General features: G+C 49.4%; 1 protein-coding gene across 24 annotated transcripts in view; it reads right to left on the reverse strand.

The window, feature by feature from the left end:
• DYSF (dysferlin) overlaps positions 1 to 24879 on the reverse strand; it is a 224474-nt gene that overhangs the window by 51740 nt on the left and 147855 nt on the right. For 8 of the 24 annotated variants that reach the window (XM_027554921.1, XM_027554917.1, XM_027554923.1 and 5 more), the window contains 5 exons: positions 18366 to 18467; positions 18095 to 18256; positions 16903 to 17068; positions 16373 to 16449; positions 9742 to 9804 (listed from right to left, as the gene is read on the reverse strand). In XM_027554921.1, coding sequence (XP_027410722.1) covers positions 9742 to 9804; positions 16373 to 16449; positions 16903 to 17068; positions 18095 to 18256; positions 18366 to 18467 — 570 coding nt within the window. Of the gene's footprint in view, positions 1 to 9741; positions 9805 to 16372; positions 16450 to 16902; positions 17069 to 18094; positions 18257 to 18365; positions 18468 to 21067; positions 21134 to 24879 lie in introns of all 24 variants that reach the window. The other 16 variants (XM_027554920.1, XM_027554925.1, XM_027554929.1 and 13 more) reach the window with 4 other exon arrangements.

Genomic DNA, 24879 nt, shown 5'->3' on the forward strand with positions numbered 1-24879 from the left:
ATCGGCGGGTGACTCCAGCCCCCGTAACAGGAGAGACCGTAAAGTATGTGCTCTGCTTCCCAACCAGCAAACACAGCAAATAACCAATTACTCCAAATAGCTAACAGATTTCGGCTCTGATTTCCCTCCCCTTGCCTCCCCTGTGCCTTCACTTGTCATTTGATGGGCGATTTGTATTTGCTCTGAGAAAATGAGAGAAGGAATGACTCACAAAGGAAGGTCCAGATTACACTCAGTGACAGGCATCAAACCTCCCTAATCAGAACTAATGGGAGTGGGGGGAGGCCGGGCTGCACTGGCAACACATCTGAACCAGAGATATTTTTAAAGAAGTACAGTTTTGTTACTTTCAAGTACATACAATAATTCTTGCTGAACCAATAGTGCCAAATACATGTCCTTAAGAAACCTACTCTAAGGAGAAGGTAAGTACTTTCCTAATTAGCACGTTTGATATATGCAAAAGTACAGGTAAAAAGACTTCTTGATATTAAAGTTAAAATACTCCCCCTGAAACTCTCAAGGTCAGAGATGCAAGCACGTTGCACTGAGACAAAGTGTCTTGGCTGCCTTCTGGAAATGCTTCCTCACTTGGGAGCCACACCCTGTAATTGATTCCTTTGCTCAGAAAACCTTTGCTTCAAAGTCTTTGGATAAATTCTTGTCAGTATCCATGAGCTGCAATGAAGCATTCCCCCAAACCTTGGAATTAAGGGAAATAGGGCTGCCCTCAAAGAATCAGACCATGAAATCAATGTGAGGGGGTGGGGGGGGGGGGTGTTCAGAGCAAGGAGAGGCTTCTACACTGAGCCTGAACCATAGTGGGTAGACTGTACTAATACATCTAGGGAAAGACTATGTCAGGGGAAAAACAACCTGATCAGTCCTGGAAATAGAAAAGAAGAGTAAGAGTTGACTGTTCCTATCTGTTTACACCAGCATCACCAGGGGGATGGTCCCCAGCTTAGGGACTAAAGCTGTCCCTACCATTGGAGATGGATGTTTCAATCCATTTTGGACTGCTGCCCACTCAATTTCAGATCCCAGTACTCTCTCTCCTCATTCTGATTCTTTACTCATCTCCAGTCACAATTTGACTTCCCAGTTGCTGAGCCTTTTAGAGAGACCACAGGCCAGATCCCAAGATCACATCCTCCTCCAAACAGAAGTATTTTTCACTGTCAAATCATAAACTGGCAACCTTGGTTTAGAAACTTGAATAATATGCATCTAGCCCCAAGAAAATGGACCCATCAAGTGTCTAAACTCACAGCGTCAAGGGTCCACACAGCCAAGACTATAAAAACGTCCTGAAAGCAACACACCTGCCTGGTCTTTCCCTTCTGGGAAAGAGTCAGCTCTCCTTTATTTAAGAAACTCCTATATCGGGGTCCATGCACAAGAACTGCACTCTGACCTAGCCAGCCAGCATCTGACTGCCACCACCACCACAGAAGACAAACTGCTGAGCCCAGGAGGACAGCCTCTGATCCTGTTCTCCCTCTTACTTCTCTCACCTTGCTGGATTCCTGGCTGACAAAGTAAAATTGGCCAACTTTAGACTGTTTCTCTCTTCCTTTCATCTGAGTTTGAGATTAGAAGGGGCCTCCGCAGTAATGGAAGTGCCATCTGAGCTCCTGGTACTCGACAAGCAAGGACTTCCCTGTGTAACAACAGGAAGAAAAGATGAAGGTTCAAAATAAGGGGGATAATATGAGGACGAAGGCAAGTGTTAAAGAGTTGAGTAAAAATGGAAGAAAACAAATGATCAATTTATGGTCTCAGGAAGTCTCCAGAGGGTCTCATAAACAAGAAGTTAGAGTACTGGTCCTGAAAGAAATAGAATGTGCATGAAGACATCATGACTGTCAAACTGAAAACTCTAACAGAGACCCAGCAAAATGGCAAACTGGAGGACCAGAGAAACTCTCCAAGTGGGAACACCTAAATTAACAAATAATATCTGTTTAAAATCCTTTTTAAGTGGCTGAACTGATGGGAATATAAAGAAGATACTTGGGTGCAAATGAAAAAGCAAAAAGCCAAAGAAATAAGGAGCCAAAATGCAAATTGACTGTGGGGTCCAAGAAGCCCAAGCCAAACATTTAGTTTTAAGTGAATCTGGATTTGTAATATTTCCAGGCATTTGGTAAAAGTAACACATGTACTCCCTGAAAGAATGTGACTTTCATCCAGCCCTCAAAGAACTCTCAGATAAAGTTCCAAGGAACATGAGTTCACAGTCAGAAATAGTGAGACATAATGAACAAGGCACCATGAGTGAAAGTCAGTTAGAAACAACTGCAGACAGGCCTGTTGTGACAATAGAAAGCAGAATTATCACAAATAGAATTTTAAGAAAAAAAACTGTTTAAAACTAAAAGGCATTAAAAATATGGCAAGGGAATAAGAGACTTGCAAAAATCAACAAGCAGATTTGGGGGAAAAAAGAGAACTTTTAGAATAAAAATATTAATACTGGGACTAGAAACTCAATAGATGGGGTTAGCCTTTAGAAGCAACTTAAGACTTAGTGAATGAGGACCCACCATATAACATGCGGAACTTTGCTCAATGTTATGTGGCAACCTGGATGGGAGGGGAGTTTGGGGGAGAATGCTGCTGCTGCTAAGTCACTTCAGTCGTGTCCGACTCTGTGCGACCCCATAGACGGCAGCCCACCAGGCTCCCCCATCCCTGGGATTCTCCAGGCAAGAGCACTGGAGTGGGTTGCCATTTCCTTCTCCAATGCATGAAAGTGAAAAGTGAAAGTGAAGTCGCTCAGTCGTGTCCGACTCCCAGCGACCCCATGGACTGCAGCCTACCAGGCTCCTCCGTCCATGGGATTTTCCAGGCAAGAGTAGTGGAGTGCGGTGCCATTGCCTTCTCCGTGGGGGAAAATGGACACATGTATATGTGTGGCTGAGTGCCTTCACTATTCACCTGAAACTCACAACACTGTTAATCGGCTATATCCTGATTAAGTCTTTAAAAAGAGTTAGTGAACTAGAAGACATATCTTCAGAAATTAGCCAGAGTGCAACACAAAGAAATGTGAAATAAAGTTGAACTGCCATGGAGAATAGAGCAGGTCCATCACAGATCGAATCAGTTCCAGGAGGAAATGAGAGAATGACAAACACGCACTATTTGAAGAGATAACTAATTAAAAGCAAAATGACAGTCCTCGGATTTAGGAAGACAACAACACGAAGGCAGCCAGAAGACAGTGAGATAGGGTCTCCAAAGTGACGGCAGGATTTAAGTGTCAGTGAAACTAGCAGTTCCAAAATAACGGTGAAACAAAAATACTTCCAAAAAATAATTTAGAAGTGAGGGTGTTTATAATGAATTGATCCTAATTATAGGAATTTCTGTAGGCTCTTCAGGAAGAAAGACGGTCCCAGGATGAGGAAGACTGGTCTACCAAACAAAACAGCCAATGTGGGTCTAGCTAAAAGAAGAAAAAGATTACTTAAAAAAAACAACACTGCTTTTAAAAATGTCATTTATAGCGGTACAACTAAAATATTGAACAAAAGTTCATAATTGGTAAGTGACTAGAATTAAAGCATCCTAAGAGGAAAAGGGGATGATGACAGAGGATGAGATGGCTGGATGGCATCACTGACTCAATGGACGTGAGTCTGAGTGAACTCCAGGAGTTGGTGATGGACAGGGAGGCCTGGCGTGCTGCAATTCATGGGGTCGCAAAGAGTCGGACACGACTGAGTGACTGAACTGAACTGAACTGAAGTTCCTTGTAATATTTTGGAAGTAGCTATAAATACCAATTAAATTTAGATTTTGCTAAGTTTATGATACATGTTAAAGTTTCTATATTAATCACTAAAGGAATAAAACCAATGTATAGCTTTGAAACTGAAAAGGGAAGAAGGAATGAAAAGATGGGGGGATTTTTCAATACAAAAAATGAGAAAAAAGAAAAAGTAGGACTAATAGAGACACAGAACAAGATGGCAGAAATAAATCCAAATATATCAGTAAAACACAACATATTAGACTGGTCAACTCTCTGAGTTTATGTCAGAATGCATAAAAAAAGAATCCATCTATTTGCTGTTCATCAGAGAGATACCTAAACGTAAAGTCACAGAAAAATTGAAAGTAAAAAGACAGAAAAGATTTATTAGGAAAATACTAACCAAGAGAATATGGTTTAGTTGTATTAACATGAGACAAAGCAGCGTTTAAGGCAAAACTCATTAGTAGAGATTTTAAAAAGCAAGGAGTGGTGGTTTGTCTTGAAAGCGAAAAGTCAAAGTGAAGTCGCTCAGTAGTGTCGGACTCTTAGCAACCCCATGGACTGCAGCCCACCAGGCTCCTCAGTCCATGGGATTCTTCAGGCAAGAGTACTGGAGGTTTGCTACATATCATTAAAAGATTGAATCTCTAGGAAGATAAAAGAATGCTACAATTGTGCCTAATAACACAGCATCAAATATATAAACAAAAAGTAGACCGAAATCACAAAGAAGAACAAACATAAGTTAGGAATTTCTAAAACATACTTTTAAACAATTCAAGTGTCAAAAAGAAATATGACAGTAATAAGAAAGTACTCAGAACTAGAAAACAACAAAAATATCATGTATCAAAACGTGTGGGATGCATAAAGCAATACTTAGAGGAAATTTTATAGCCTTAAATGCTTACATTAGAAAAGAGGAAAGTTTGAAAATTGATGAACTAGACATCGCATTAAAGAGGTTAAAAATATAACAAGCCCTCTAAACATCAAAGGAAAGGGTTATTCAGTCGTATCCATCTCTTGTGACCCCATGGGCTGTAGCCCATGAGGCTCTTCTGTCCATGGAATTCTCCAGGCAAGAATACTGGAGTGGGTTGCCATCCCCTTCTCCAGGGGATCTTCCCAACCCAGGGATCGAACCCAGGTCTCCTGCATTGCAGGCATATTCTTTACCATCTGAGCCACCAAGGAAGCAAAGAAAATAATAAAGGAAACAACTGGAAGCTAGAAAACCAGGAAACCATAGAGCTAAATCAGCAAGCTAAAAATTGGTTCTTTGAAAAGATTTTTTTAAATCTGACAAATTCTAGCAAGAATAATAAAATATAACCTTAGGAATGAAAGGGAACCTAAATAGAAGGTGAAGAAATTTTTTTTAAGTAAGAGGTTGCTATGAAAAATCCTATGTCAATAATTTTAGGAAGAAACGGATAAATTCCTATAAAATATAAATCACCAAAAGTGACTCACATAGAAACAGAAAATCTCAAAGGTCCTATAAACATTTTTAAAAATTGTATCAGCAGTTTAAAATATCCCCAAGAAGAACACTAAGTCTAGACAGTTTTACCAATGAATCTACCAAAACCTTCATGCAACAGATAATGTCAGGCTTTTGTCATTTATTCAGAGACTAGAAAAAGAGCAAATATGCCTCAAATCATTTTATAAGATTAGTATTATCTAGACACCAAAACCTGAAAAAAACAGTATCAGAAAAAGAAGTCCCAAGCCATTATCATTCATTAAAAATTGATGCAAAAAAATTCCTAAGTTAAACTGAACCCAGCAATGCAGAAAAAAGATAATATAACATGACCAGGATAGATAGTTTCAGAACTGCAAAGTTGTTTTAGCAGTAAAAAAAAAAAAAAAAAAACTATTAATGTAATCCACCACAATAACAGATTAAAAAAGAAAAAACATACGATCACTTCAACAGATCCATAAAGAACATTCAATAAAATGTAACATCGTTCATAATAAAAACTCCTAGCTTGTTAATAATCACACAGCTTATAAATTTCATAGTTGGTGGCGAAATATAAATATTCCATTTTCAATTAGATCAGATAAGAATACTCTCTATTTTCAGTTATACAGAGTATTAAACTTATGGTCCTAGTCAGTACAGTCAGACAAGAAAAGCAAATAGTTAAAAAGAAAAAGAAATTAAAAGTACACAGAAGAATCAAAAATTTTAAAGAGCCAGTTCTTTGGATGAAAAATAACCATAAAATAGAGGAAATGCTATTAAGCCTAATGAAGCAAAAAATAAAATAAAATAGCATAAATTACAAAATCAGGAATGAACAGATAAAAAAACGGAACAGATACAGAAGCATTTTCTTTTATTATAGTAATATGTGTAAATCCATACCAATGTAACAAACAATATCTGATGACATCTAAGGCACCAAATTGACTGAAGACGTAGAAAGTGATCAAAGAATCTCCTCCCAAAAATAGATGCTGGGCCCAGTCTTATAAAATGAGTACAGAGCAGACACATCTTACCCAACTGTATAAAATATGTATTCCTGAAGATCTCCTATAATTCAAAACTCACATCATATAACCACCATTTTCAAGAAAAGATGATAGGTATCCTGTTTACCAGCTAAACCATAAATACAATTCATTTGGCCACCACCTTTTAAATTACATGACTCTTAATCATTTTTTAAATTTAGATTGATTCACATTATTACACATTTTATACACAAAACAAGGCTATTAAAATACCATGCAATTTCCAATTTGCATGATTCAGATTCATAAAGAATCCCTCTCATGTATTTTTAAACCTTTAAACAATCATTCTCATCTCTTAGAGACTGTTCAAGAGCATAGAAAATGAGAGTACACCTCAGAAAATATTTTATGAAACTCATTTAAAACCCGGATAGCAAAACCTAACAAAGACAACCTAAAAGTAATACATATGAACAAATACGCAAAAATCCTACATAAATAATAACAAATCTAAGTCAATAACTAACACATACCAAAACTTCTCCTTGCAAACTTCCCCTTAACTAGGATTAACAAAAACCAACCATTCTCTCTGCTAACAATTGAAGGTCCAGAGCAGACAAAAGCCTGCAGCTAATCTAATTTACCCACTGCCGGTCCCAGGGATGAGCCAAATGTTCACCAAGAATTGTTTGTTCCCAAATCTGCTCATGCCAGTTGTATTAATTTTGTAATTGGATCAATAAGCATTATAAATACATATAATTTGAATTTTAAAAGAAAGGGCATTTTATCTATGAAAATTAATTTAGTTATTGATGTTTTTAATTTAGCTATTGATTAATTTAGGTAAATTGATGTTTTTTAATGGTGAAAATTAAGTATGAGTGAAGCGACCAAAAAAAGGTGTGAGGGGATCTTAAACATTAAAAGAACTCCACATTCAGGTTCTTTTGCACCTACCATTAAGATCTCAAAAACTTTAATAAACCTAAAGGAAAAATTATAAGTAATATATTTTAGATGTGTTTTATACCAGAAGGACAACATAACATTCCAATAGCAGATTCGAATTTAAAGAGGCCTTGGCATATATCAAATGATTGTCAAATGAAGATACATGGATATGATTAAAAAGAAAATGTTTATGGTACTTATATTTGACTTTTAATGAGTTCCTATTAAACCGACTTTTTCAGTTAGCCAACCAACTACCTATCCTGATTGACTGCATAAGAAGACTTCATTTGTAGTCAGTTATAATACCACGACCATTTGACTGATTTGGGTTTACCTCAGGAATGCAGGATAATTATATGTATCAATATATATATGTATGAACAGAACAATGGAAAACAAAATGATCATCTTGATAAATGGCACTGGATAATATTAAACTCCCATGTCTAATTTTTAAGCTATTAATCTTGTGGCTCAGCTGGTAAAGAATCTGTCTGCAACGCAGGAGACCTGGGTTCAATCCCTGGGTTGGGAAGATCCCCTGGAGAAGAGAAAGGCTACTCACTCCAGTATTCTGGCCTGGAGAATTCCATGGACTGTATAGCCCATGGGGTCGCAAAGAGTCAGACACGACTAAGTGACTTTCACTTCACAAGATCAAAAATATTTACCTGAAACTACCAATCATTATCATAATTAATTAATGGGAAAATGACAGAGAATTTCTCATTAGAATCAGTAACTAAATAAATTTGCTCACTAGCATCTCAATTACTAAATGTTATTCTGAAAAAAGGAATAAGGTAAAACTATTACAAAGAAAGTGACATATTTATTATTGCTTGAAGAAAACAATCTTAGCTGCTTGAAGAATTCAACTGAATCAATTAACCACTGTCAGAAGTAACAAAGGCACTTAATCAAGAGTCTGTTTCAAAGTAAATATACAAAAAAAATGTTGTTTTCCATATTCTAGCAATAACCAGCTAGACAAAATAATAAGAAAAAAAAAAGATATTCCATTCGGGTAGCAAAATAGGCTATAAAATGCCTAGGAATAGACTTAACAAGAAATGCACTAGACCTATTTAAAGTAAACTAAAAAACTCTTCCAAGGGACATAAAATAAGACAGTTATAAAAATTAAGAAATTAGGACTTTCCTGGTGATCCAGTGGTTAAGAATCCACCTGCCAGTGCAGGGGCCACGGGTTCAATCCCAGTCCAGGATGATCCCACAAGCTGCGAATCAACTAAGCCCAGGTACCACAACTACTGAGACCCGCACACCCTACAGCCCATCGCCACTGCAGCGAGAGCCCGTGCACCGCGGCAAGGAGGAGCCCGCACACCCTACAGCCCGTCGCCACTGCAGCGAGAGCCCGTGCACCGCCGCAAGGAGGAGTCCCACTTGCTCAACGAGAAAACCTACACGCAGCCACAAAGACCCAAGTGCAGTCAAAAACAAATACAGAATCTTTCAGTCTTTTTTTAAAAAAGAACTTCAATGTCCAGGGATGGGAGAAGAATTAAACCTTTATGGATATCCACACAATGGAATGACAGGCAAGCATTTTGTAAAGAATATAAAGATATGGAAAAACATCTACGATATACTTTTAAGTAAAAGAAAATTCAGATTTTTAAAGTCTGATAAGATTCAGATTTTATTTTGTAAGTATTAATGTGCATAAGAGATATCTATAAATAGAGGCACATCAAAATCTTAAGTGTTCCTCTCCACCTGGTAGGAATACAGGTGGTTTTAACTTTCCTGCCTTATACTTTATTGTGTTTTCTGTATTTTCTACAACAGATAAATCAGAAAACAGTTAAAATATAGACTGCCTCCTCCTAGAAGCCATAAAGCACCCCATACAGCAATGTCTCCTCTTGACACCGTGAATGAAATTTTACTTTCAGGAGGTCCTATATCTTAGGTTCCCCCTACGGGCCTGGGGCTCCCCTTGGCCCTCAGCATGAGACTTCGGGAGTGTATATTGAAAGCTAGACACAACAGCCATCTTCCTGGAAAGACCCATGACCCTTAAAGATAACACCTAGGAAATCAGCCCTGGAGGACAGCAGCAGCACTAACGGGAACTGCAGGTGTGAGCTGCGGGCCCAGCAGAGCACTCAGCACCTGCTGGGGACAGCCAGGGTTCTGCAGTACCACAGGCCTCTTGCCCACAGAGGCCTCTCATGTCCTGCATCCCAGCGGTCAGGGTCCAGAGACTTCCCCGTTTCCCCTGGCCCATGCAATCCCAACCAAGACCTCAGCCCTCACACAGGGAAGCAAAATGAAGGTAAATCCCAGGATGCACCAAGCCCCATCTGTTTCTGAGACTCTTCCCTTAGCTTTTTCCCCATCCCTCCATTACTGCACAGGGCAGCTTAACTGTTTTCTGCCAGGGCTCAGAAAACTCCTTTCTTCCCCTCCCACCCCCACCTCCTCTGCTCCCTTCCTAACTCCCTAACCCCACCCAGTCCCCCCGGGGAAATCAAGGTGCCCACAAATAGGTAAACAATACATACATGAAGACTGGATGGAGAAGATGCCATGTTAGTGGGGGCCAAGCCCGAGAGACCATCTGCAAACTACAAATTAAACACGCTGGTTAGCAACAGGATTAGAAAAGCCAAGTCAGGGAAGACTAGATGGTCCCAGGGAAGCAGAACTCTCCGAGTAGGCACCCTCTGCTCTCTCTCCAGGGAGGTACAAAAGCTGTGGGAGGAATGTGTGCTTTGGAGTTGGACAAGTATGGCTCCAAATCCTGGCCCCAGTGCTCTACGTGACCCTGACCTCTCTGCATCAGCATCCCCGTCTGGAGAACGGGCACAAGCCTTGAACTGCCACAGAGCAGCAGCGAGTGTGGATGAGATGAAGGCTGTGCACACCGAGGACAAGGTGAGGCACACGCGAGGGCTCAGTCCATGCCTGTCTCCCGCCTGCTTTCTTAGAGCCCTGGGCGCCACTGACTCCACGCTCACCTGCCCTCCCAGCCTTTCAATCATCCTAACCTCAGACATCCACCAAGCTCTGCATCATCGCTGGTGGTTTCTCCTAACAGCTGAGCCACACCAACTCCTGCTTGGGCACCATTCCTAAGCCAGTGCGGGTTTCTGAGTCTTCTGTCCTCAAGGACAGACATCAGGGCATCGTATGACTTCGCCCCAAACCAATCTCATAGACGTGCCACCTCTTAATACAGAAAACCTGCTGCCTTCTCCTTTGGCATCAGATCCTTGCCTGCAATCTCGCGGTATGGTGAATCCAGTTTATAGGATGAATCCTTGGGCTGCGGGGTCCAGGAGAGCCTTGGTGGGGGTCAGGGCTACAGGCAGGGTGACATTTTGGGGGCCCACTAAAACAGTTCTGGAAGAGGTGATGGGGTCCTGGGGGGACACATTCCAGTCTAGGTGGAGGTGGCCAGGAGATGCCTTGTGGGCAGAGGAGACAGGAGTTGTGAAGGGCAGAGGTGTGAATAAAGCAGCGCTGCCAGGGTAAACAGTCCGGGAGACAGGTGAAGGGGGAGTGACCGGAGCGGGGAGGAGACAAGCGGGGGCCCAGAGCTGCCAGGAGGGAGGCAGGGGGGCAGCCTGGGGCAGGGGGCTCTGGGAGTCTCCACAAGAGGCCAAGCCCCAGTGTCCTTCCTTCCTTGGCAGGAAGGTGCGGGGAGACCCATTCGCCTGGGGTCAGGGAAACACAGAAGAAGTCGTCTGGGAACTCACAGTCCCCTCCCTGATCTGTGAAGAGAGCCTCACTGAGGGGGACCCTGGCCTCCCCTAAACCAGCCCTCGGCTGTTTAGGCCCAGGAGCACAGGCAGGAGGGCAGAACGGCCGGGCACGCAGCCACGCCGCTGGAGGATTCCAGGGGGCTGGCTGCATGTGGCGTGACCCTTGAATCGACCAGATGAACTCCACGTGAAGCCCTCGGCGGCCCAGAGACTGGCCCAGCCAGGCAGCAGCTCTGCCCCTCTGGTTCTCATCCTGAACCTCACAGAAGCCTTATTGTTATTTTTAATACAGATCGTTTTTAGAAAGGTGAGAGGGAAACCGGCAGTTCACCAGTGCAAGAGGGAGAAAAAATAAAGCTAAACATAGTTGCTCCAAAGGTCTGCGCCAGCTTCCGAAATTACACGTTCTCCTTTGGGATCCGGGCATAATTTGCTGCTCCGGTTCTGGGAGCACGTTCCCACCTTCACGGCGTCCCAGAGACTAAAACCGGAGCAGGCGGCTCAAAATTAGCCCAAGCCGGGAGCCAGGGAGCAGCCAGCCCCAGCACCCCACCCCATGCCCGTGGAGAGCAAGCCTCCCGACTCCTCCTGCACACTAGCCTGCATTTCCCCCAGAGCCTCCCAGGCCCATCACACACATATGAGTGCATACATACACACACACACACACGCACTCAGTACACCATCACACACACGCAGTCAACACACACACTGTCAACATACACACACCGCCTGCCACCAAGCCTTTGCCCCACTCCTCTGCCCACCAGGGGAGAAGGCAATGGCAACCCACTCCAGTACTCTTGCCTGGAAAATCCCATGGATGGAGGAGCCTGGTGGGCTGCAGTCCATGGCGTGGCTAAGAGTCGGAACGACTGAGAGACTTCACTTTCACTTTTCACTTTCATGCATTGGAGAAGGAAATGGCAACCCACTCCAGTGTTCTTGCCTGGAGAATCCCAGAGGCAGGAGAGCCTGGTGGGCTGCTGTCTATGGGGTCGCACAGAGTCGGACACAACTGAAGCGACTTAGCAGCAGCAGCAGCTGCCCACCAGAAAAGGCCTCCTCTCCCCACTGCTGTTCTAATCCCTCTCACCAGCCCCCTCAGAGAAGCTCCCCTGATGATCTAGTCCACACTGACCCTGCAGGCCCAGAATCCCAGATCTTGGTGTCCCTGCTAAGTGAGCATTCACAGCTTTGCCATCACTCTCATCATCTCATATGGATCCACAGTACCAACCTCCTGTTTCTGCCCACCAGAGGGGAGACTTCCCAAGAGCTCTCTCTTCCTCTTTACCCTTCCTCAGGCCACACACATCCCCCCACCCGAGTCCCTGGAGACTCCAAGAGGATACTCCTACCCATGGTGGTCTCTCAGAGCAACAGGAAAGGGTCACCTTGACTGGCGGCTCCCATGCCTGGAGGTGGGTGATGTGGGGGATAGGCAAGGGGTGTCACCCTGACGTGGGCCTCAAGACCCTCTAGGGAATGGCGGGGAGCCAGCTCCAGGTGTGTTCCTGCACCACTTCTCCTCCCCTTGTCATCTTCAGAACACAAGAACTAGTAGATGAGGAGGCGAAGACCCCAGGTTTGTTTGAAGGTAAAAGTAGAGCCTGATTCAGACTCAGAGGCAGATGAGACAGGAAGAGCAGCCTGGAGTAGGGGAGGCAGCGGGGTCAGACTCAGAGGCAGAGTGAGACAGGGAGAGCAGCCTGGAGTGGGGGATGCGGCGGGGGGAGAAGGACAGGACAGAGGAAATGCTGGGAGCGGTTCATTCACATTGTCTTCCTGGTTGGAGGCATTGTCTGTCTGTTCATTATTTTTCTATATTTTCCCAACTGTAGACAACAGACATATATTTATAATCAGAGAAAAATGAATATATCCTTTATTTTGAGGAGCGCACTAGACAGAATGAAACACCTCTGAGCCCCTCTGTGAGGACACCCCTGGCCTGCCCTCAGAAAGTCAGACATCAAGGCCACGACACTTACAGCAGCAGCACTGAGCTTGCACACACATCTGCTCCCGCCCCCCACCTCTCATGCACACTTACCCACGCACATACACTCACACCACCCCATCCCCAGCCTACGGTTCTGAAATCTACACAAAGGACAGCCGCACAGACCGAGAATACACTGAGGGGTTACTATGTGAGAGTTCATCTTATCCCAGTCCCCTAGAGAAGAGTCCAGGAGGCCACGACCCTCCTCACCCCCAGAGATGGGTGCCCACTTTTGAACCCTGGAAGGCCAAGTGGACAGCTCTGTCTCATACATCCATTTCAGATCATCTCCAGAACTGGCCACTCTTGACAGACCAAAAGATTTCTAGAAACCTGAGAAACACTCGGCCGTGGTGGGCAACCCAGTGACCTGAGCATCAGGTCATCGGGACTTTCTAGCATGTGCAGCTCATCCCAGGAAATGGGCAATGATGGGGAGACGGTTCTTTGGCCAAGAAGGGGCGACAGAGCAAGGAGACAGGAGGGACCAAGACAGAAGCCAGATGTGCTAAGAGAGCATTTGGAGCTGGGGAGGAGCCTTCTGCTGGGTCCACAGCCCCAGCTGGTGAGCACAGCGGAGGGGCTGTGTCACAGTGGGAATGGTAAGCTGGCCTGGAGACACAGGTTAGACAAACAGGAGCCAGAAAAGTCCCAGTTCTGCTAGACTTCGTGTTCCTCCAGTCCCCAGAGACCAGGGCCCTCCATCCCACCTGCAGTGGGGAAGGGGACAGGGGACAAGAGCCCAGCCAGAACTATGTGGAAAACCACTGGGTCTGGAACCCACGGTGTCCTGAGTCAGCCCCGGTCCTCCCAAGTCCTGCATGGGGGATGTGCAAGATGGAGTCAGTGAAAGATTTCTGGACCAGCCAAATCAGATCAGTGATCTCAGAGAAAAGCGCGACACAGAATTGCTTTTTCCTGAAGCTGCCATCAGACCCCATCAAGACAGGGCTCCCTAGAGACTGGGACGGGTCTCCCTGCAGGCCTGGGGCTCTGTGACAATAAGGTTATGTCTCCTCCGCCATCAGACAGGGAGCTGGATGAGGGCAGGATCCAAACCTCCTCCACCAGAGCAGGTGGAGCTCACTGCCGCCTCTCCCTGTGGACCTGTGAGCCAGCCCCACCCTCCGCCTGGCCAGCAGCGTGAGCCGTGTCCTCCCACAAAGAGTGCCGACCCTGCTCTGGCTCCTACCCCGGCCCCGGTTCACTCATGTCAACGCCGGGAGGACGTCCAGCCTGGGCCTACTCACTGTCTGCCTCTGGCTGTGCTTGTAGCCAGCAGGACCTGACACAGCGCCTCTCCATCTGAGTCTGTGGACATTTTAAGGGCAGCACACACAGAACGGAAATCCTACTGGGCCAGCTCTGTGCTACCCCACACAGACTCAGACAGCCCGCTGAGGGGTGGGAGCCGGCGCTGGGCACCGAGCTTGGGGCTAATTATCTGCCTCATTCAGCTACAAACACCCACCCAGGCCTTGAGTGCAGCTGAATTCTGTGTATTTGCAATTTCCATTTGGGTGTCCCAGGCAAGAGAAGCTCCTCCTAAGCTCCTACAGAGAGTAGGCAGGATCCACCCACCCACCCATCTACTTATGCATCCATCCACTCATCCATCCACTCATCCATCTGTCCATCTGGGCAGGCAGACTTTCTTCGAATGCGTCCTCTAAGCCAGGCCCTGTGCTGGCATTGAGGACGCAAAAAGGAATGGGCCCCACTCACTGCCCTGAGCCTAGCCTAGGAAACATGCTAACATTTAAAGCAGCATCAGCATGACTTAAGGCAAGTGCAGTGACCCAGATAGAGACAGGACTTGCAGAAGAAGTGAAGGAGCCAGGGCAGAATCCTAGAAGGAGATGACCTCACCTAGGCTGAGTCTTGAGTGACCGGTGCTGGCCAGAGGTGTCCCCAGCAGAAAGGGTGGTGGGGTGGGGCCCTGGAGAGCCAGAGAGGTGGGAGAAGTGGGCAGCTGGGACCTTGTGGGGATGCTTAGCTCCTGTGACACTTGAGAGCAACTATAAAGCTCTTGTGTCAGCGGCAGTGTGGCCCAGGACTGAACACCAGCAATATCCCCTTGGAAGCAGCAAAACAGTGAGAGATGAGTGCATGGAAAGAAGCAGAAATTCACCCTAAATGTCAGACAGAAGCCCCTGTAAGCACATCTCAGGGACAGCTTTGAGGACCCCAAGACTGACCCAGCACCCAAGGCTGTCCTCTTGCTCTCAAGGCTAATACTTGACTGATTGTTTAAAAAATTTGAACCCTTCCAAAATGCCATCCCTTCCCTAGTGAATAAATAGGCTGTGGGCCTGAGGACACATGCGTACTCTACGTAGGCTGGAAGGCTCTGCTCTAGGCAGCCCAGAAGCTCTGGGAGCCCCAGGTGCCATGGGGCAGCCAGAGTCAAGCAAAGCCAAGAGGAGGGTGACAACCTGGAGCAGATGGAACAGAGCTGTTCAAGGCTGGTGCTCACAGTGAGGTCCGTGTCCGTCTCCACTGCGATAAGGCTGGGTGGGCCCAGCCATACAGGACCCACAGCCACCCAGAGCCCAAGGTGGGAAGAGTGATCCCCCCTCAGTAAGAGATGCCACAGTTCGCCTGCCATCTGTTTGGCATTGACGCCTGGGTCACCAGGTGGAAGGGGCTTCCCTTGTGGCTCAGCTAGTAAAGAATCCGCCTGCAATGTGGGAGACCTGGGTTTGATCCCTGGATTGGGAAGATCCCTGGAGAAGGCAAAGGCTACCCACTCCAGTATTCTGGCCTGGAGAATTCCATGGACTATATAGTCCATGGAGTCACAAAGAGTCGGAAAGAGTTACAAAGAGCAAGTTTCACTTCACCAGGTGGAGCACAGAGCAAAGGACTGCCTTTTGGACACCCTGGCAGCAAGGCCCTTCTCCTGCCCCTACTCGCTCCCGCAGGTGGAGGGGATGGGGTGTGAGGGACTACTGGCTTGAACACAGACCCGTCCTTCAAGCTGCCTCCAGGGTGCCACCAAGCACAAGCCCATAGATGAATCTCCGCCCAAGGAAGGTCCTAGCAATGGGGCTGGGCACCCCGGAGACTGCCAGTCACTCCTCACCCTGTCCTTCCCTCTTTCTTGCTCCTCTCACCTGATTTCCTGGTGATCGCCAGGGGCAAGCCCTCCACGTGGCCTTCAAGGTGCAGGGCCGTTTTTCTCAGATGCTTTGGGTCTTGCCCGGTAGACCCACAGGGTTTCCCACAAGCCCCCGCCCTGCTCCCATCCAGGCTGAAAGCTCCTAACTGGGTCCCTCCATCTGTCAAGTGTCAGCCACCAGGTTATGGGAGAGTGTCTTATGGAGGCTGTGTGATGAGGAAGGGGAGCAAGGCGGGGGGAGAGGGTAAACCAGGCGGCTCTCGATGGAGCCAGTGTCTGTCCCCAGGGACCCTTCCTACCTGGATGGGGATGAGGGGCTCCTTGTCATCGATGTCAATCAGCACATCTTCCCCAGGACTGAGTAAGCTCACGTCATCTGGAGGGAGAGCAGTGTCCAGGCCTGAGAGGGGCTCCCCTGGGGACTCACCCTTCCCGAGCCGTGAGACTCGGCCTTGGGTCTCACCACACTTCTCACTCATGTCTTCCTCTTCTTCCCCCCGTCCTTCCCTCTCCCAGCATTATCCTTCACACTCCCCGTCTCCCCAGTTCCCTCTCTCCTCATCCCTTTGATCCCTGCATCTCCCTCTCCTGTGGCCTTTTCCACATGGTCTCTTACCACAGCATCGACCCCCACTCCCTGGAGGATCCAGCCTGGGGCCAGATGATGCCCTGAGGAAGACAAGATTCCCGCCCTTCCCTCCCATCAGCTGGGCAAAATTCATTCTCATTCAGGTAAGAGGAGGGCTTCAGAACGTGTCTCAGCTGGGAAGCCCACCTGCCCCAGCACCCCCTGCCCGCCCCCTCCACCAGTCAAGAGCCCCTCCCCTACCTGGGCCACCCTGTGGGGACGGACTCTCCTCTGAGTAAGGATCACACAGGAAGCCCTCCAGGGAGCGGATGGTACACTGGCCCACCACGGGCCGGCGGCCAAACTGGCGGTTATCAATGACCTTGACCACGATGGGGGGACAGTACAGCTCCTCCCTGGGCAGCATCTGGGTGGAGGAAGAGGGAAGCTCTGGACAGCAGCCTGACCTCATCTCTGGGCGGTCTCAGAAGGAGGAGAGCCCTTCTTCCCAGGACAAGTCCAAGGAGCAGAAAATGACTCTCAACCTACACCTAACCCCCAAGGGCCGTCAATCCAAAGCGGTGGTCAGCTGAGCCCAGGAGAGGGCCGGTGGGGCAGAAGCCACCCACCTCTGTCTGCCTCTTGAATGCTGCATGCAGAGGCTGACTTTCCCCTCAAGCTTTAACCCCCAAACACACCCAACTCAGCCCAAAGTCAAAACAAGTCTCCTTTCCCTGAACCCTTACTGGCCGGGGAAGGGGAGAAGGGAGAAGCTGGCCCGGGACTCAACAGTTCTCGCAGACAGACCCCCCCAAGTGGATACTCAAGAGTTGGCTTCCAGACCCAGATTCTTCTCCCCCAACCCTAAAAGCACTTTGAACACAACTTGAAATGATTTATATTCTCTCCTTCGGTGGCGTCTTTGGCTCAGCCAAAAGGAGGCTCCTGTTGACAGCCATTGGGCCTGGAATTTCTAAAGCACTTTCATCCTGCAAACCATTTTCCTTCCCTCAGACTTGCCTTACTCTGGTCACTAAGCCCAGGCAAACCAGGTTGCTGAGGGGGCTGGGGCCGAGGGCCACGGGGGTGGCCTCTGCAAGGCCTGGGGTTGGGGAGGACTAGGTCCAGGAAGATTTGGAGGAATCCCTGAAGGTCAGAGCCCTGGCAGATGGCACTGGGGGACTGAGGCCTGCCCTGAGAGAGGAAACAGCCATGGGTGGGTCCTTGGGACTCCCGTGGACTCGGGATCTGGGGAGGCAGAACCAAGCTGGCGCCCTCTGTGCTGCGCGCAGGCTGCAGCTCCTCCAGGAAGGAGACAGCAAGCATTTCCTCCCGTTCTCAAAGGAGGTGGGAAAGAGACCGTGAGCCAGGAGCCCAGGCTGCCTGGGGCTGCGAGGAAATTCTAAGCACCAGGACTCCGGTAGGTAGCAGACTGCAGGGAGGTCAGGCTTACCACTTCCATGAAGAGGGTGCAGATGTCGAAGTTGGGGTTCTTCCGGAGGTTCTTGATGACACAGGATTGTACAGACTGGCCCCCGCACTCCACCACCAGGCTCGGGGAGGACACGCTGGCCAGCTGGTAGCTCTTCATGTTCCGAAGACCCCACGCCAGGATCTGGGGGTGAAGAGTGAAAAGAGCAGCTGGAAAGGCCCCAGGCCCGGGCAAGGCTGGGCCAGGAAAGGGGAGGCCCTCACCCCGACCCCCGTGATGGGGGCAGGCTCACCTCGATGGCGGTTCGCTGGAGAACCGGCTTGATGTTCTGGGGGACCATGTAGATGTTGGCCTCCCTCTGGGGCGGCGGGTAGGGCAGGTCCGTGTCCTCTGACTGCAGGGCACGGGGTAGAAGGGAGACAAGGGCAGGAGGAAGCCCAAGGCAGAAAGACAAGAAAGGAGGACAGACGGGATGGAAAGAAAGTGCATGTGTGGAGAGACACAGAAATAGAGCGGCGGGGACACAGAAGGGGGCAAGCGGGCAGACAGAACAAGAGCTGTCAGTTTCCCAGGCACCCCCTTCTCCAGGTCACAACCCCAGCACCTCGGCCCAGGGATCAGGTGAGTCTGTTTCAGACAAGCCCTGGGCCACGACTCCTCCCGCCAATGAGCCGTCCGGGGGTCCCAGCCCCTGTCACACACACGTGCACACACGTGCACCGTCCAGCCCAACCCGACACGTCCACTTCAGCCCGTCTCAGTCCCGAGAGGACCACGTGCCCACCTGCTAGCCTCTCCCGCGTCCAGCTCAGACCCTCCCAACTGATCACCCACCCTGTGTTCCATCTCCAGCCCCCACAGATCCACACCCACAGACACCGGCCAGCCCCCAAATCCCACCTGTCGCACCTGTCCTGAGGTGTGACACACCTGAGCAGAACGCTTGCACTGCGAGCCAGAAGAGGTGCTTACAAACAGGAGGAGGGGCTAGAAAAGCCTGCCACGCCAGGCACCAAAGGGCCTACTGGGGAGGCGCCTCCACACCGTGGGCAAGAGGTCAGGGTGGCAATTTTGCCTGCTATGGGGCAGCCAAAAAAGACCAGGGCAAGAATCCTGAAGAACTATTAATACATAGGGAAGCGGGCGAAGCACTAGAAACAGGTATCCCTGTGGATTAGACAACTACCACGTCTGGCAGTGGTTATGAACACGGGCTCCGGGTGTGAATGAATCCCAACTCCACCACTTACGGAGTTAAATAAGTTATTGCACTTCTCTATGGCTCAAGGGTTTTCATCTACAAAATGGTTACTAAAAATTATCAACCTCTAATGCTTGATGTGAGGCTTGAAGAAGCTGATAACATTTAAAAGAGTTCCTGGTTCACGTAAACTCTCAATAGGAGTCCACATGGCAACTTTGTGACAATTAGAAAAAGATGTCCCTTTCTTAAAGCTCTTTACTTCCATGTCAGAAAATCATCCTAGGTCACTAGTTTATTGGAACAAGACACTTTACTGCCACCTGCTGGAATGCTATAATAAATACCGATATCCGATGCCTGCCCTGGAAGTCCCACTCCCGGAGACCCAGTGCACCCACGCACTGCACAACCTGAACACACGTCTACGAAGGCCCTGACACCCAGGAAACGTCAGCCACAAATCCAAGGGCTGTGATGTGCGCTCTACAGAGCTTGCCTCACATAACTGCATTAAGAAACAATGGAGTCATCGGATTCGTTCTCCAAGCTGACTTGCTCTGGGTTCCTTCTCAAAGGATGTTGCATCCATCTGCAGATGCTCTGACGTCAATGGGGGGACAGCTGGAGCACTGAAACACATCAGCTTCCTCCCACCTCGGCCCTTCACAGCCAACCCCAGCTGTCACTCCTGCCCACAGCACACTGACCTGCGGCAGTGCTGATTTCTAAAATCAAACCAGACCTTGGTCCTAGTCCTAACCTTGCGGCTTCTGAGCTATTTGACCTTGGGCAAATTATTCAAACTCTGTGGTCCAGGACTCTCATGTGAAGACCCAGGATGACACCCTTACAAAATTGCTCTGAGAATTTAACAAGAGAACAAATATGAAGTGCTTCTGGCACATGAGAGGGGCTTAATCAAGAGCAGGGACTGTAGTGATCAGTGCACTGTTGGTAGTGCCACTGTTTTCATCACTAGTGTTGCTGCTGACCAACCCCACTGACTGAGCAGAGCTGAGCCATCAGAGGCACCTCTCAGAACAGCACCAGCTTCATAGCTATCCCAGTGTCACCAAAGCACAATGTGAAGAAATTCATCATTTTCCTCCAGACCCCAAGGCAGGTGACAAGATGCAGGAAGCACCCACATTCTCAGAATGAGCAACAGATGCCATCAGAAGGAAGAGTGATGAGCAGGGCGGCCCTGGGCGCACCTGGGGGCTGCTGTGCACGCCACAGTCCACATGACTGGTGCCCCAGAGGGTGGGGGCAGAGCCCGCAGTGGCCTGGCCACTGCGGATGTGCCTGACTTGGTGTCCACCCTTGGCACTCCAAGGCTGCCTGCTGTGACAACTGCGTAGCAGGGGTCACTTCACTTTTAAAAAGGTTATGCCTGGAAGCCTGCTCGTGGCCTGCTCGAGGCCAATGCCCAGCCAACCGTGGGCCCAAGGCCAAAAGTCCATGATAAAATGGACAAGTAGAAGAGGTCAGGAAGGGAGCAACCCCAGGCTCCTGGGTGGGGAGGCAGGAAGACCAAACCTTCCTCACACGGTTGCAATGTTCTCCTGAAATCACCGGGAAAACTCAGGAATATATTTCCCCCTAGAACACTTCTCTCCAGGCCCCCAAACTCTGGGCCGTGTCCCTTTGGTTGCTTGTCCCTCACTTCCATGGCCCACCGTCCTGCTGGGCTCCCCCGAGCTCCCCATGAGGACACTTGTGTCTCCGTGCGGCGGCCCAGGCTCCCCACTGCAGGAACCTGGTCACGGAGGAGGACAGGGAACAAGAACCTGGAGAAGACTGGGCTCCAATACCGTTGGCAGGAGGCCCTGGAGGAAGAAGGCAGGTGCACACAGCTGCGGAGGCCAGGCCCGGCCGGCAGGAGGAGAGAAGCAGAAAGAGCGGTTAGGGGCGTGTCCACGGGGCAGCTTACCAGGCACAAGGCCCCCCATTCTCATCCTAAGGCCACCTCCATCCACCATGCCTCCCTCAGGAGCCCTTTGCTGCCACTCCCCAGAATTCCCACCTCTGTGGGGCTCCCTCCTCCTGCCGGGTGTCACGCGGTCCTCTGTCCCCTCCCCACTGAGCACACTGCAGTGCACGCAGGCGCCTCTCATCGTCACGGTGCGTCTGTGCCTCCCCACGCTCTGCTCCCTGAGCTGGTCTCATCCAGCCCTCCCCAGCTCTCCACGCTATCCGCTGCCTGTTCCCCTTCCCCGTTTACAGATGGTCCCGAGATGGCCTCTCGGGTCTGTCCACACCTTCTGTCTGTGCCTACTCTTCCCTCGCTTCCCGAAAAGGGCTGCGTCCATCCCCCACCCCTGCCTCACTTCCAGGCCACCCTCGGCCCCACGCACTCGCTCTGTCCTCTGCACCCGCTCCCTGGAAATTTCTCTCTCCAAAATGAACAACAACCTGCCGGTAGCTCAGACGCAGCTCTCAGGCTCCTAGCTCTCCCCCTCCCCCAGCAGCATCTGGCCCGCTGACCTCAGCCTCCCTCCTAAAACGGTCCCTTTGGTTCCTCACCGCTGGCCTCTCTGCCCTCTCTACCCGCTCCTCAGCCCAGCCCTCTCCTAGGCTTTCTTCTCCCACACGTCTCTCCTAAGCCCCAGACTCACATTCCAGCCTTACTGCTATTTCATCCATGTGTCCTTCCAGCTTCTCACACTGAACTTGTCCCAAACTGGATTCTCTAAGCTCCCCCTCAAACCCACTCTCTTCAAATGTCATCTCAGAAGCCAGTCCCACCATCCACCCGGACAGCCAAGCCACGAAGCCGCATGCCACCTTGGCTCTCCTTCCCCTCTGTTGGCCCCCAAGCCTTAGAGACCTGTCTCCTACAGCTCTCCCATATCCACACACCTGTCTTCTTTCCTGAGTTTGGTTCACTACTCTCTTTTGCCTCCTCCTAAGTGACATCTTGGGCTTCCCTGACAGCTCAGCAGTATAGAATCCACCTGTGATGCAGGAGATGCAGGTTCAATCCCTGGGTTGGGAAGATCCTCTGGAGAAGGAAATGGCAAGCCATTCCAGTATTCTTGCCTGGGAGATCCCATGGACAGAGGAGCTGGGCAGGCTATAGTCCATGGGGTCGCAAATGAGTCAGACCAACTTAGTGACTAAACAACAACAACGTAAGTTCTATCTGGCATCTGCTTTCTGGCATCTGGCATCTGATATCTGGCATCGCCTTCCAACAATGAATGAGAACTGTACTCTGCAGCCAGGAGGTAATTTCTAAGAATGTCACTCTGTTTAAAACCCTTCAAAGTTTCCCCACCCACTCAGGATGAAGCCCAAACTCCTTGATGCAGCCTCCAAGATCCCTCATCTTCTAATCCTGCTGACCTCTCCGGTCTCACGTCTCACCACTAACTTTCCACTGCAGGACCCCAAGCAGTGCCCAGCCACCTCCCCAGAAACACTCAACACCCATCCTACTGAATGCCAGAAGGCTGCAGGAGGCACCAGATTCTCTGTGAGGTTGGAGCTCACTGGTCCTCCTGGCCGAAGGACTCTTCCACCCACTTCATCTGGCTACCTCCAACTCAGACTCTGGGTCCATTTAAGTCTTCCCTGGAGCCCCAGGTTTGAGTTAAGCACCCCGCAGTTTCCAGAGCAACTTGTCCCATTGAAAGACACATCACCCTGTGTCGTTTCCATGTGTTCATTTGTCTGTGTCCCACGTTAACCAATGGGCTTCCCAGGTGGCTCAGTGGTAAAGAATCTGTCCACAATGGAGGAGATGGAGGAGACATGGGTTTGATCCCTGGGTTGGGAAGACCCCCTGGAGAAAGAAATGACAGCCCATTCCAGTATTCTTGCCTGGGAGATCCCATGGACAGAGGAGCCTGACGGGCTACAATCCATGGGGTAGCAAGAGTCGGACACAACTTAACGACTAAACTACCATAGCCGACTTGTTAAACTGGCAATTCTGCACGCAGGGACCACAGCTGAATCCCCTGTCCAATAGAGGCTTAGGATCAGATAACTGAATGGAGAGAGGGATGGCAGAGGGTGAATGGTGGGGGGCTGGGAGGAGAAAGAACTTACTCCAACACATTCTCCATCCTTCCCAACACTTGTCTGCAACAGCCTTGCATCCTCACCAACCTCCTTCCCCTGGGCCTGCTCAGGGCTCTCTCTGTTTGCATGGGCTTCTTTTGCCATCTTCCAGAATCAACCACATCTTTTAGGGCCTAGTTCAAACTCTACATCCTCCAGAAAATCTCCCAAACCACTCCAGAAACTCCTTACTATCCTCTCTCTGACTTCTTTTTCCTCTAAGTGACCCTGGGCTCCGGTTTCCCAAGGTCCTGACTGATCTCCAACATCTCACACTTAAGAGTCCTGTAGTACCAGCCAAACAGCCACTCCTGTGCCCAAGTTTCTCCATCCAGTCGAGCCCATCTGAGAGGCACAGTACCTCCTTCCTGGGCAGCGATTCTCAGTGGGATGGGCTGCTGTGACCCCTGTCAGCACAGCCAGCCAGGGAGGAGGTGGATGCAGGCTGAAAACACCGCAGTGGTGTCCTGATGCACTGTCCTAAGTATGACCTTGGACTCCGAGGACCGCAGACCTCAGGGGCAGCCACACAACAGGAGACTAATTAGATGAGTCATTCCATGGTGGGGTGCACCCTTTCCATGCTGACCCTCCGCACCCTGCCTGAATGGAGGGCAGACGCAGGGCTGCTGCACGGATGGGGCTCTACAGGTGAACAGGGTGCTCACCGAGATAGTGCAGGCCAAGAGGACAAGGTCTCAAGGACAGATGAGGCTCTGTCCTCCCCAGAGCAGAATCCATCCTCTACCCACTTTCATCTGTCCACCCTGTTGGCCAGTTCAGTGTAGGGAACCAAGGCCATGGGCCATGAGGGTTGCTTCCTCTCCCAGTCCTAGAGGCCACCACGCTAGACAGCCTTATGTTCATCCCAGGGGAGGGGCAAGTGCAGGCGGGCCCTCCAGCCACCGAGGGCAGCACCGCCACCAGTAGCCCATAGACACCCACTCCACCCTGCAGGGCACAATCAGGGGACCCTCTGAACACTCAGACCCTGGCTCCTCGGGGAGCTCCAGGCGGGCGGGCTGGGAGGGCTCCACTGTCTGCCTGCCCCACCCAGCTCGTTAGGAACAACATGCTGCTCTAATTACACTTCCCAGGAAAAACAGTGTTTTAAATTAAAGCCTTGGGGGAGGGATAGGGGGCTGGTCGGGGGTGGGGGGGGGACCACTGGGCTTATTTTCCTGATTGCAAAACACCAAATTTTTCCTTCTGGACAATTTGGGGGTGCAGGAGGGTACATCTCCTGGATATCTCAGACTAAAAGCCATAGCCTGTTGCCTGGATTAGGAGGGGGATGCAGTGACATCTGGTTGGCCCCCAAGTCACAGCAAAAAATCCATGAGTCCGCTCTTCCTTCTTCCAGGACATCCATCCACGGGGCAAGACAGGAGTAGCAGAACCAAGGGCAGTATTCCGAACCACGCCCCCTGAGGTACTCAGGACCACAAGCCCTGATCCCACCTAAAGTGTCCCAAGAAAGGGTCTTCCTCTGCACTGGCTCAGGGGCCCTCAGTTATTAAGGAATCTGCCATCA

Source organism: Bos indicus x Bos taurus, chromosome 11, assembly GCF_003369695.1.
Source record: "Bos indicus x Bos taurus breed Angus x Brahman F1 hybrid chromosome 11, Bos_hybrid_MaternalHap_v2.0, whole genome shotgun sequence".
NCBI lineage: Eukaryota > Metazoa > Chordata > Mammalia > Artiodactyla > Bovidae > Bos > Bos indicus x Bos taurus.